Genomic DNA, 12,266 nt, shown 5'->3' with positions numbered 1-12,266 from the left:
ACATAACACAGACACCAAAAAAAAAACCAGCTGACCAGATCCTAGCCCAACACAATGCGCACCTGTGAATATTAGGAGCGCCACGTCCCGCTGCGCCGCCCCCCGTCCACCCGTTTTCACTCTCCAGCTGAGGCCACCCCCCCGCGCGCCCTTGCCTGCGAGGCCCCCCCCCACGCCATACGACTTCACACCACATCCTCGCTCCACAGCACCCCCCGCCGCGGCGCCCTCGTGGAAGCCCCGCCACCACTCCACTTTCCCCCCCCCGTCCCAGACGCCTCCCCCCTTCTCCCCACTCTCCCCCCGTCTGCTATCCCACCTCCTTAGCCCACGTCCCTCCCCCACGACCGCGCCCACCCCGGCCCTCCTCGCGTGCCTACCCCCAGGGACCCGTAGGGGCCCCGAACATTGCTAGCCCCCCCTCGCGCTCTTGTCATACCTGAGACTCCGCCCCCCGATCCCTGCTGCCGGTCTCCATGCGCCCCGCCCCGACACCCCTGCTCGTCCGCCACAGCCCGCCGGCCTCCCCGAGACACCTCCCATACCGGCCCCAACCCCCCTCTCCCCGCCCTCCTCCCCCCCCCCCGCCCAACCCTGGCGCAAGGGGGCTTACTCGGCCCGGGCCCGGTCCGCCTATTCCTTGTCCCCCCTCATAAGACCCTGCTTGCCCACTAGGCCCATAACGTGCCACAAATCCACACCGCCCCCTTCCCCCCCGGGGGCTCCGTGGCCTACCGCACTCTCCCCTTCTCACCTCCGCCCCGTCTTGCCCTCTAGGGACTCTCGTCCCGTCTCCTCCCCCCCCGAGCGCCCTGCCCACCGACCTTCATTACGCTCCCTCCCCTCGCCCGCCCAGCCCTCTCCCCTCCTTTCGCCGCATCCCAACTCCCTCGCTCCTCCTTCCGGCCCCCCTAACCCCTCACCTCCGTCCTCAAAATCCCCGCCCGGCCATGCGGTACCCACCCCCCCTCCTACGCATTACGCCCAGGCAGGCACACCGCCCGCGGCCACTCTCTACACATTCGACGCACCCAGCCGCGGACCGTCCCACACGGCCCTGTTTATATCTCCCCCATTCTGCCTCCCAGTCTTCGTCGACCGGGAATTGCGCCAGACCCCATTCCACCAACACCCCCTCGCACCCCCAGCCCACGCCGCGGTGGTACACGTCGCACCCCTGCCACCAAAACCCCCCGACACCGCAGTCCCACTTCACCCGACCAACCACCAGCGAACCAACAAGAAGGGCCCCCCCGCTTCCTCCACCTCCCACAAGCCACCGCTGGTCCCCCCCACCACCGCCGCCTCACCCCCCGCTCTAACCCCAAACCCCTTCTCCCCCCTCCCCCCTGAAGCGACTCTGCCCGTGAGGTCCCCGCCACCCGCCCACCCACCAGCCACTCAAACTAACAAGACGTTCCGAAGCCAGGCACACACAAAGTCCACCCGCACTAAAAAACTAACTAAACCCTAACAATACCCCCCCAACAGGGCCCCACATCCCCCACAGAACGCACCCCCCCCCTATCCGCCCCAGCCCCCATTCGCGCCTGCTGCTCCGGCACTCCGTGCCACCGCGCCACGCCCTCTGGCCCCACCCCCTACGGGTCCCCAGTCACCCACCTCTCTCCACTCTGTCGGTCCCCCCCCCGGGCTTACTACGCAAGCCCGGTGAACCCCCCGCACCGCGACCTCTATTCTCATTCCCGCTACCGCGTCCCCCCGACCCCCCAACATGCCCCCCAACCACCCCCCCTCACGCTACAACCCTCCGCGCCGCCCCGAAACACAACCTGCCTCCCCCTGAATCTCTCCCACGCCGGGAGCGCCCATGCCGGCCTCCTCCCCTTGCACCCCCAACCCAGCCGATAGACACGGCCGCACGGCCACGTCCGCCCTCTCGCCGATGACCGTGCCGGACCCCCCGGGGCCCCCCATCAGGTCCTCCCAGCGTCCCTGACCAATATCCTCGCACCGCCTGCGACCCCATCCTAAGACGCATGGCACCGTCCTCCGCGCTATCCACACCCACCAGCCCCGCACAGCGACTGCCATCTACCCCCCCGAGCGGAGGCGTCGTGCGCCCGGCGATAAATCCCTCCGCCCCCTGTCTCCCCCGCACCCTCCAGCCGACTTGGCTACCCCCCCCCACCTCGGCTCACGCCCCCCCCCCTCACCACCCCCCGGTGCCTACGCCCGTTGCTCCCGTCCCATTCCGTCCCTCCCCCCGCCCCCCGATCGCCGGCTTCGCACCCCCCCACCTGCCGTACCTTCGCCCCCCCCGCCCTCGCTGTCCCCGGACCGCCCACCCCCCCACCATTGATCCTCTCCCCAGCGCTCCCCCTTGTCCCCGGACGCCCCCCTGTAGCCCGTGCCTCCGTAGTCCTCGCACCTCCCTCAAGGCCCGCCCGCCGCCCCCTCCCACTCCACCCCCACCCTGCGCTTTCTCCTAGGTCGACCGCCCATACTCCGTGCCCTCCCGCTCCCCTCCTGCCCTGGCCCCCCCCCCACGCTGCCACTCCCCTTACCCCCCCCCCCCCGCCCACCCCCCCCTCCCACGGCCCCCTCCTTGCGCGCAGTACACGCCCTAGAATGGTCTCCCTGTCAAGCGGAGCAATGGACCGACACCCCACCTTTTTACCGCTATCCCCCCCGCCCGTGGCCGTTTCCGCCCCGCTCCACGACTCGCCCTTCACCTGAGAACCTCCCGCTCCCCACCGTTACCTATCTCTCCCATGCCACACCCGACCCCCTCCCCCTCACCGCCCCGCGTGCCCCAACTCCCATTGAGCGCGGACTCGCCGTCCCGCATCCCCCGGCTCGTGCACGCTCCACCACCTCCCCCCCTTCGCGCGTCCGCCCCCCCTCCCATACCCCCTCCCCAATACCTCCCTGTTCGGCACCCACGTCGGCAGCCACACCCCTCGGCCCTCACGGGCCCGCAGCCCCTCACGCCTTTCCTCCCTCCCTCCCTACCTTACCACCCCCTCTCCCCTACGGCCCCCCCCCTCCTGGTACCTGGGCGTCGTACCTCCCCCTCTCCCACTCCCCACTCTCTGTGCGCCAACCATCCCCCCCCCCCACGGCGTCTCCCCCGCCGCCTCCCTATGGGCCCCCACCCCCCTTCGCGGCGCATCCAACCTCCCCCGGGTGGCCGCCTCCCCAGGCGAGCCCCACCCGGTCTTCCCCACCCTACCCCCCCCCCCCACCACCCGCTTCCCCTGACGCCCTTAGCGTCCCGCCAACATCGGCCCCCGCCCTTCCCCTGACCCCCCCCCCCCACCAGCCCCCGCCCCTCTTCCAGCCCCTCCCCACCCCACCCGCGCCTCCTCCTTAGCCCCCGCAGGCCAGCCCATGGCCCTTCCCCCACCATCCCCCCACGCTTTCGCCGTCACTGCCCCTCAACTCTGCGTTCCGAGGCCCCCAATACCAGCCCGCCCCCCCCCACCCCCCGCACCCCTCCCCGAAATCTAGATCGATTACGTCTCTCCCCCGCTACGCCCCCCGCAGTCCTCCCACCACCCTAGCCCCATCCCCGTGTAGGCTCCTCCCAGTTTCAGGCCACGCTGCCCATACCCCCCCTCCCACCTCGCCTCCCCCCCCCCCTACTTCCCCACCAGCCCCCCTTCCTCCGCCCCCCCATGCCCCCCCCTCCCTCCCCCCCCTCGCTTCCGCTACAGTCCTCCCCCCTACCCCACCGCCCCCCGCCCCCATCCACCCTCACCCCCCCACCCTTCCCCCACCAACACCCCTGAACCCGCCCCCCCCCTAATCACTCCGGCCGCGCGCCCCACCCCCACCCCCAACGGCGTACGCCTCCCCGCCAGACCCGCCCGCCCACGGCCTGGGCCCGCGAGCCGTACCAGCGCCCCTGGTCGGCCGCCGTTTCCCTCAGAGCCGCCCCCCCGCGACCCGCCCGCGCGCCCCCCCCCCCCCCCAATACTCTCCCCCCCCCCATAAACCCTGTCGGCCCCGCTACATCCCCCCATCGCCCTCACGGTCTCCCTCCCCCGTCCCCCTCGCCGCCTGTGCCGCCCTGACTCGTCGCAATCCTACTATTCGCCCCGGCGCACACCCGCCACCCCCACCCTCTCTGCTCCGTCTCCCCCCCACGCTCACATCCTCCCACCCCCCCCCGCTCCGCCGTCCGGGACGCCCGCCAATACCCCCGTGGTCCCCTCCTCTTCCCCCCCCCCCACCACACCTATCTCCCCCTCCCCCAGCCGGCCGGTCCCCCCGGCATCACCCTGCCTTCCACCGCGCTCACTACACCCCCGCACGCCCCCCCATTCCCCGCGAAACCAGCCCGCACCCCACGGCCCGTGCCCATGTCTGACTCCCCCACGCGACGACCCCCGGCTCCCACTTACCCCCCTCGTTCCCCCACCGCACCCCACTGTCGGCCCACAGCCTCGCCTACTGCGCCGACCCCCCCTTCGCCTTGGCGCCCTCCACCACCCACCCCAAACGACGCTTGTTCGCCGGGGGATCGGGCCCTGTTCGCGCCTCGTTCCACGCGCCTCCTCCGTCCACCCATCCAGTCTCCCCCCCGCTGGACCCGCCCCCCCCCCCCATCCCCCCGTCCCTCAGCTCCCGTCCGCGCACGGCCCCCCACGCATTCCCCTTATGTGCTTCTCTCGCCTGCCCGTGCCCCCTCCCCACCCCACGTCTGGCCTGCCCCTGGCCCCTGCGGTCCCCCGGCGACCCTGCCCTCGCTGCCCCTCCGCGCCTTCGTTCAATCCCCCCCCCCTTCTCGCAATCCCCCTCTAGCCCCCTCCCCAGGTCCGCCCCCGCAGGCGTCCGCTCACCTTCCCCCCACGATTTCCCCTGGCCCACTAGCTCTACCCGCGTCCGTCCGCCCCTCCCTCCCCCCACCCCACCCCCACCTCCGCCTCCCACGCGCGCCCCCCCTGTCCCCCTGGCCGCACTCTCGTCCTCGCGTGCCCGCCCGGCGCCCCTTTGCGCCTGCGCCCCACAACAGCCCACCTCGCCTGCTGGCCTCCCCCCGCGTCCCTGGCGCTCAGCTCCCCCCCTACGCACCTCCACCCGCCCCTAGTCCTATACCATCCCCCCCGACTGAGGTCAATAACCCCACTAAAAAAACACCCCCCCCAGTCCCCCATGCCCCTGGCCCACGCACACTACTCGGATCTACCTTCTGCCCGTCCGCACCCGTCCCCCCCTACCCCGTCCGCCCATCTCACCATCCGCCCCCCCACCCCTCCGGTCTGTCTCGAACAGCTCCCCCCGCTCGGGTCCCACGCAGGCGGCCCCCGCCACTTCCCAACCCCCCTCGTCGGGCACCGTCAACCCCCTCCCCCCCTCCCCCCACCCAGCCCGCCACAGTCCCCCCCTTCGATCAACATCCTTGGGCCTCCTCCATACGTTCCACCCCCCACCCTCCCGCAAGCCCACTGGGAATTACCTCATCCCTCGTCCCCCGCCGCCCTGCTTGTCCCACCTTCCTAGCCTATTTCCCCCCTCTCCCACCCCTCCCCTCGTCTTCAGCGTCGCGCGCCACTCGCATCTCACCCCCCAGCCCCCCCAGTCCACCCACGCACGCCCGACCCGGGGCCGGCTGCCCGCTAGCTCCGCCCCTCCACCCCCACCACAACCCACAGTCGTGCACCAACGCCGAGCCCTAGGGCCACCCCACAAAACGCGCCCTCTACCAGTACCCCCTCCGCACCCACCCCCCCGCCCCCAGCATCAGACCTACTCCACACCCAGGTAATGAGGGCGCGCGTTCCCCTGCTACCAACCCCCAATCAACCACCAACTCCACCCAACGACACACCCAAGGTCCCACCGGGCTTACGCCCCCCCCCAATACAGCCCCACCATATACCCGCCCCGGTCCATTGTCAGCTCCCCCGGTCCCTGCCGGCCCCCGCCCCCTCTAGGGCCCCGCCCCCCCCGGGCAACGCCCCACACCACCTTACATGCCGCGCCACCTCCGCCGCCCCCGCCCCCCCCATCTGCACTTTTGCGAGGACACGTGCAAAACAAGCCCTGCCCAGCCGGCCCCACGACTCGTCACTCCCGGTACCCGGCCTCCGCCGCACACTCTTATGGAACCCACGAAACACAAGCCCCCCACCCCACGCGCCCCCCCTCCCCACCCCTTCCCCGGGCCCCCCCCCCGCCAATGCGCACCGCCACTGCGGCTGCGCCCCCCGTCCCCACCGCGGCCCGGCTCCCGCCGGTCACCCCCTCCCCTCCCAGCAATCTCTAGCACATCCCCCTCCAGCCATCCCCACATCCCCTCCCGACCGGGACCATTCCGTCGCGCAGCCCCCGCCCTCACCTCTCCCTCTCCCCAAGCCCCAACCCCCCGCGCCCCCCGCCCCTGATGCCCGGCACTGACTCCCGCGTCACTTCCGCGTGCATCCTCCCACCTGGTCCCCGTGCCCCTGCCCGACCAACAACCCGGAGTGCGCCACCCCATTCCGGCACCCGCCCCACCCCCCTCGCCCCCCCCATCCCCTTTCTGCCACCCCCCACCAACACCCACCTCTGAATCCTCCCGTCTACCCCTCCCCAAACCCACACACCGAAACCCCCCCAATCACCCCTCCACCCCCCGGCCCCCAAACCCCAGAAACCAGCAACCCACTCCCCGACACACAACCTCCCACACGCCCCACCATCTAACCCCGCCAGAACACCGACTACCCCCCCTCACTCGTGTCCTCCCGTCCGCCCGGGCCCCAGGCCTCCGCCCTCCACCAGTTTCCCCGCCTCGCCCGCTCTTCCCACCTCCTCCACCCGAGCTGCTCCCGCCCCAACCCCCACGCCCTTATAGCCACCCGCCGGCCCTCGCCTTCTCAGAGCCCCCAACCCCCCCCCCCCCCCCCCCACCGCCACCCATCCTGCTCCATCCAAAGACCCCCCGCCAAGGCCACCCCCCCCGCACCCCAGCAAAGTCCGCCACCCCCCAACAAGCGGCCCTCCACCACACCCTACTGCCCCCAACACTGTCCCCTCCCCCCCCTCCTCCCGCACCCCCCGCTCACCCTCCCACCTCCCCACCCCCCCCGCGCCGATAGCAACGCTCGCCCCCCTCACCCAACATCCCTCGTCCCACAACCGCTCATGCACCACCCACCCACACTCCCCACCCCCACCGCCCCGCCACCCCATCGCCCCCCACCCCGCCGGTCCCGCCCCACCCACCCCCCCCCCCCCCTACCCAGGACTTAGTGCACTCCCCCCCCCCACCCCCGCCGCCCCCAGGCCACCCCCCCACACCTCCGGCCTCCCCCCAACCTTCCACCTCCGCGCCAATCAAATGCTCTCGACACTCCAAGCCGCTCCCGCCAGACTAACCGCACCCACTCACCCCTCCCAAAGCGCGCGCCCCGGACCCCCCCACACAACACTGCTCGAATTACCAGACCCCCAGAGATAAACAACAGACCGGCGCCCCACAACTCCCCAAAATCCGATCCCCCGCGACCCCGCCCCAACAACCCACCGACCTCCGGATACTGCCCCCCACCCGACCGACCCACTCTCTCCCATCCCCTACACCCCACGCGCCCCCCCCACCCACCACCCCCCACGCCCGCCCCTCCGTCCCCCCCCACCCCCGCCCCTACTCTCCCCCAAACCTCCCCCCAGGCCGTTACCCCCCCCCCCCCACCCCCCCCCCCCCGATCCCCCGTCAGCGACCCCGCCCACTCCCTCAGCCCACGCCCCCACCCTCCCCCCCCGTCGTCCCTGCCCGCCTCCTCTCCCCCCACCCCCAGTCCCCACAACCCCTCAACCCGCCCAAGCTCGCCCGGCCACCCCCTACTACCCTGCACCGCCCCCCCCCCCCGTCCCCCCCCCCCCCCCCCCCCCCCCCCCCCCCCCCCCCCCCCCCCCCCCCCCCCCCCCCCCCCCCCCCCCCCCCCCCCCCCCCCCCCCCCCCCCCCCCCCCCCCCCCCCCCCCCCCCCCCCCCCCCCCCCCCCCCCCCCCCCCCCCCCCCCCCCCCCCCCCCCCCCCCCCCCCCCCCCCCCCCCCCCCCCCCCACCCCCCCCCCCCCCCCCCCCCCCCCCCCCCCCCCCCCCCCCCCCCCCCCCCCCCCCCCCCCCCCCCCCCCCCCCCCCCCCCCCCCCCCCCCCCCCCCCCCCCCCCCCCCCCCCCCCCCCCCCCCCCCCCCCCCCCCCCCCCCCCCCCCCCCCCCCCCCCCCCCCCCCCCCCCCCCCCCCCCCCCCCCCCCCCCCCCCCCCCCCCCCCCCCCCCCCCCCCCCCCCCCCCCCCCCCCCCCCCCCCCCCCCCCCCCCCCCCCCCCCCCCCCCCCCCCCCCCCCCCCCCCCCCCCCCCCCCCCCCCCCCCCCCCCCCCCCCCCCCCCCCCCCCCCCCCCCCCCCCCCCCCCCCCCCCCCCCCCCCCCCCCCCCCCCCCCCCCCCCCCCCCCCCCCCCCCCCCCCCCCCCCCCCCCCCCCCCCCCCCCCCCCCCCCCCCCCCCCCCCCCCCCCCCCCCCCCCCCCCCCCCCCCCCCCCCCCCCCCCCCCCCCCCCCCCCACCCCCCCCCCCCCCCCCCCCCCCCCCCCCCCCCCCCCCCCCCCCCCCCCCCCCCCCCCCCCCCCCCCCCCCCCCCCCCCCCCCCCCCCCCCCCCCCCCCCCCCCCCCCCCCCCCCCCCCCCCCCCCCCCCCCCCCCCCCCCCCCCCCCCCCCCCCCCCCCCCCCCCCCCCCCCCCCCCCCCCCCCCCCCCCCCCCCCCCCCCCCCCCCCCCCCCCCCCCCCCCCCCCCCCCCCCCCCCCCCCCCCCCCCCCCCCCCCCCCCCCCCCCCCCCCCCCCCCCCCCCCCCCCCCCCCCCCCCCCCCCCCCCCCCCCCCCCCCCCCCCCCCCCCCCCCCCCCCCCCCCCCCCCCCCCCCCCCCCCCCCCCCCCCCCCCCCCCCCCCCCCCCACCCCCCCCCCCCCCCCCCCCCCCCCCCCCCCCCCCCCCCACCCCCCCCCCCCCCCCCCCCCCCCCCCCCCCCCCCCCCCCCCCCCCCCCCCCCCCCCCCCCCCCCCCCCCCCCCCCCCCCCCCCCCCCCCCCCCCCCCCCCCCCCCCCCCCCCCCCCCCCCCCCCCCCCCCCCCCCCCCCCCCCCCCCCCCCCCCCCCCCCCCCCCCCCCCCCCCCCCCCCCCCCCCCCCCCCCCCCCCCCCCCCCCCCCCCCCCCCCCCCCCCCCCCCCCCCCCCCCCCCCCCCCCCCCCCCCCCCCCCCCCCCCCCCCCCCCCCCCCCCCCCCCCCCCCCCCCCCCCCCCCCCCCCCCCCCCCCCCCCCCCCCCCCCCCCCCCCCCCCCCCCCCCCCCCCCCCCCCCCCCCCCCCCCCCCCCCCCCCCCCCCCCCCCCCCCCCCCCCCCCCCCCCCCCCCCCCCCCCCCCCCCCCCCCCCCCCCCCCCCCCCCCCCCCCCCCCCCCCCCCCCCCCCCCCCCCCCCCCCCCCCCCCCCCCCCCCCCCCCCCCCCCCCCCCCCCCCCCCCCCCCCCCCCCCCCCCCCCCCCCCCCCCCCCCCCCCCCCCCCCCCCCCCCCCCCCCCCCCCCCCCCCCCCCCCCCCCCCCCCCCCCCCCCCCCCCCCCCCCCCCCCCCCCCCCCCCCCCCCCCCCCCCCCCCCCCCCCCCCCCCCCCCCCCCCCCCCCCCCCCCCCCCCCCCCCCCCCCCCCCCCCCCCCCCCCCCCCCCCCCCCCCCCCCCCCCCCCCCCCCCCCCCCCCCCCCCCCCCCCCCCCCCCCCCCCCCCCCCCCCCCCCCCCCCCCCCCCCCCCCCCCCCCCCCCCCCCCCCCCCCCCCCCCCCCCCCCCCCCCCCCCCCCCCCCCCCCCCCCCCCCCCCCCCCCCCCCCCCCCCCCCCCCCCCCCCCCCCCCCCCCCCCCCCCCCCCCCCCCCCCCCCCCCCCCCCCCCCCCCCCCCCCCCCCCCCCCCCCCCCCCCCCCCCCCCCCCCCCCCCCCCCCCCCCCCCCCCCCCCCCCCCCCCCCCCCCCCCCCCCCCCCCCCCCCCCCCCCCCCCCCCCCCCCCCCCCCCCCCCCCCCCCCCCCCCCCCCCCCCCCCCCCCCCCCCCCCCCCCCCCCCCCCCCCCCCCCCCCCCCCCCCCCCCCCCCCCCCCCCCCCCCCCCCCCCCCCCCCCCCCCCCCCCCCCCCCCCCCCCCCCCCCCCCCCCCCCCCCCCCCCCCCCCCCCCCCCCCCCCCCCCCCCCCCCCCCCCCCCCCCCCCCCCCCCCCCCCCCCCCCCCCCCCCCCCCCCCCCCCCCCCCCCCCCCCCCCCCCCCCCCCCCCCCCCCCCCCCCCCCCCCCCCCCCCCCCCCCCCCCCCCCCCCCCCCCCCCCCCCCCCCCCCCCCCCCCCCCCCCCCCCCCCCCCCCCCCCCCCCCCCCCCCCCCCCCCCCCCCCCCCCCCCCCCCCCCCCCCCCCCCCCCCCCCCCCCCCCCCCCCCCCCCCCCCCCCCCCCCCCCCCCCCCCCCCCCCCCCCCCCCCCCCCCCCCCCCCCCCCCCCCCCCCCCCCCCCCCCCCCCCCCCCCCCCCCCCCCCCCCCCCCCCCCCCCCCCCCCCCCCCCCCCCCCCCCCCCCCCCCCCCCCCCCCCCCCCCCCCCCCCCCCCCCCCCCCCCCCCCCCCCCCCCCCCCCCCCCCCCCCCCCCCCCCCCCCCCCCCCCCCCCCCCCCCCCCCCCCCCCCCCCCCCCCCCCCCCCCCCCCCCCCCCCCCCCCCCCCCCCCCCCCCACCACCCCCCCCCCGCTCCCCCCCGTCCCGGCACCCCTTCCCCTCATCGGCCATCCCTCCGCCGTTGGCTACTCGTGCCCGTCCCCCTACGTGCTCCGCCACCCCCCCCTCCGCACATCACCTCTCGTCCCTAAACACCCCTGCCGCCCACCCCAACCCCGGGGTTCTCGCCACCTCTCTACCCCCCGACTACCCCCCCCCGCCTACCCCCTCTCCGCTCCCGTGCGCTTACCTCCACCCCCCCCCGGACATAGACCCGCTCTTCCGCCCCCCGCCGTCACTTCGGGCCCGCCCCAGCCCAACGCAGCGCCTTTCCCCCCCCCCCCCCCCGCACTCCCCCCACGAGGCGCCATCACCCCATGCCCACCCCACCTCCCTAGCCCCCACACCCTACCCCCCCCCTCCTTGCTCACGCAAGCCGCCCACCCCACCTCCAGCCCCCTTCCCCTCAACATTCTCACTCCCCACGCCCCGCACCCCCCCCCGCCCTCCAGACCCCGCGCGCGGGGACCACGCACCGCCCCCCACACCCCGACCCCGACCCCCCCGGCTGCCAGCAGCCCTCCCAAGTGTCCGACCCGCCCCTGGTGCGCCCGCCCGCCATCACCAGGGCCACCCGTCCTCCCCCCCCCCCCCCCAAGCCCAGCCCCCCACCCCACCCGCCCGCAGCCCCCCACTCTTATCCGCTCCCTCCTACCCCGGTCGCCCTCGCCCGTCCTACACCCCCTCCGGGCCCGCGAACCGCCCACCTATCCACCTACCATACGGCTCCTCCCACACAAACAACCCATCCGCCTGCTGCCCCCGCGCCGCCCTATGCCCCACCACAGTAGTGCCCAGGCTTACCAGCCCGCACCCCGCCAATCCAACAAAAAGCACCCACTCACCCACCACAGTCCTACCCGCCAACTCCACCCTCACCCAAGTGCCAGGAACCCCCCCCCCTAGCGGGCCCCTGCCTTGCCAGCCGCCCACATCGCCTGCCTCCCCGCGCGTTCTCCGGCGAGGCACTTGTATCCACCCCCCCTCCCCCCTCCCAAACAACCCTTTCTGCCGACCCGGAGCGCCCCCCGCCCCCCCTCCCCCGCCCCCGGTCTGGACCCCGCTACCGCCACCCCCACCCCCCACCGTCCTCCCGGCCCGGAGCCCCACCCACCTGTAATGCGCAATCGGCCCCCCACCTCCAACCCCGCCCCGACGCCCGCTCCCCCCCCAATTCCGCCAACACCATACCGCCACCACCCATCCCCCCCCCGCTCCCCCCCCCCCACACCCCCGACGCGTCCCCCCCCCCCGCCACCGCGTGCCATCACTCGCCCTACCCCCGCCATCATCCCAGCCCCCCCACGAGCACGGCGGACTCCCCCTCATTCGCCTTCAACTCGCCCCCCCGACTCGGTCCCTTTACTACACACCCCCGTCCCCCACTAGCCACCCAGCTCCCCGACGCACCCCCCCCCGCCCCTCGCCGCCCCTTCGATTCCTCGTCCTCACTTACCGCCATACACCCACACGCCACTACCGACCCCCACCTGCACTTTACTGCACACCACCTCCGCCACCACCCCAGCCCACCGCA

General features: G+C 78.8%; 3 protein-coding genes across 3 annotated transcripts; all 3 read left to right on the top strand.

Moving 5' to 3' along the window:
• Positions 1-950: 950 nt before the first annotated feature.
• On the top strand, positions 951-1,910 carry LOC128980593 (uncharacterized). Its single transcript, XM_054399056.1, has 3 exons — positions 951-955; positions 1,089-1,285; positions 1,492-1,910. The coding sequence occupies exons 1-3, from the start codon at positions 951-953 to the stop codon at positions 1,908-1,910; spliced, it is 621 nt and encodes a 206-aa protein (XP_054255031.1).
• A 5,920-nt stretch (positions 1,911-7,830) lies between these two features.
• On the top strand, positions 7,831-8,769 carry LOC128980590 (basic proline-rich protein-like; the record flags this gene model as incomplete). The annotated part of the gene is made up of 1 exon (XM_054399054.1): positions 7,831-8,769. A coding segment is annotated over one exon (939 nt), but the record flags the coding sequence as incomplete, so codon positions are not given.
• An 833-nt stretch (positions 8,770-9,602) lies between these two features.
• On the top strand, positions 9,603-11,849 carry LOC128980591 (basic proline-rich protein-like; the record flags this gene model as incomplete). Its single annotated transcript, XM_054399055.1, has 1 exon — positions 9,603-11,849. A coding segment is annotated over one exon (2,247 nt), but the record flags the coding sequence as incomplete, so codon positions are not given.
• Positions 11,850-12,266: the final 417 nt, after the last annotated feature.

Source organism: Indicator indicator, unplaced genomic scaffold, assembly GCF_027791375.1.
Source record: "Indicator indicator isolate 239-I01 unplaced genomic scaffold, UM_Iind_1.1 iindUn_scaffold_351, whole genome shotgun sequence".
Lineage (NCBI taxonomy): Eukaryota > Metazoa > Chordata > Aves > Piciformes > Indicatoridae > Indicator > Indicator indicator.
This window is presented reverse-complemented; position numbering and strand designations above follow the sequence as displayed.

Coding starts and splice junctions, on each gene's coding strand:
- LOC128980593 (XM_054399056.1), top strand. Junction 1,286..1,491: donor CCTCCCACAAGCCACCGCTG/GTCCCCCCCACC, acceptor CCCCCCCAACAG/GGCCCCACATCCCCCACAGA.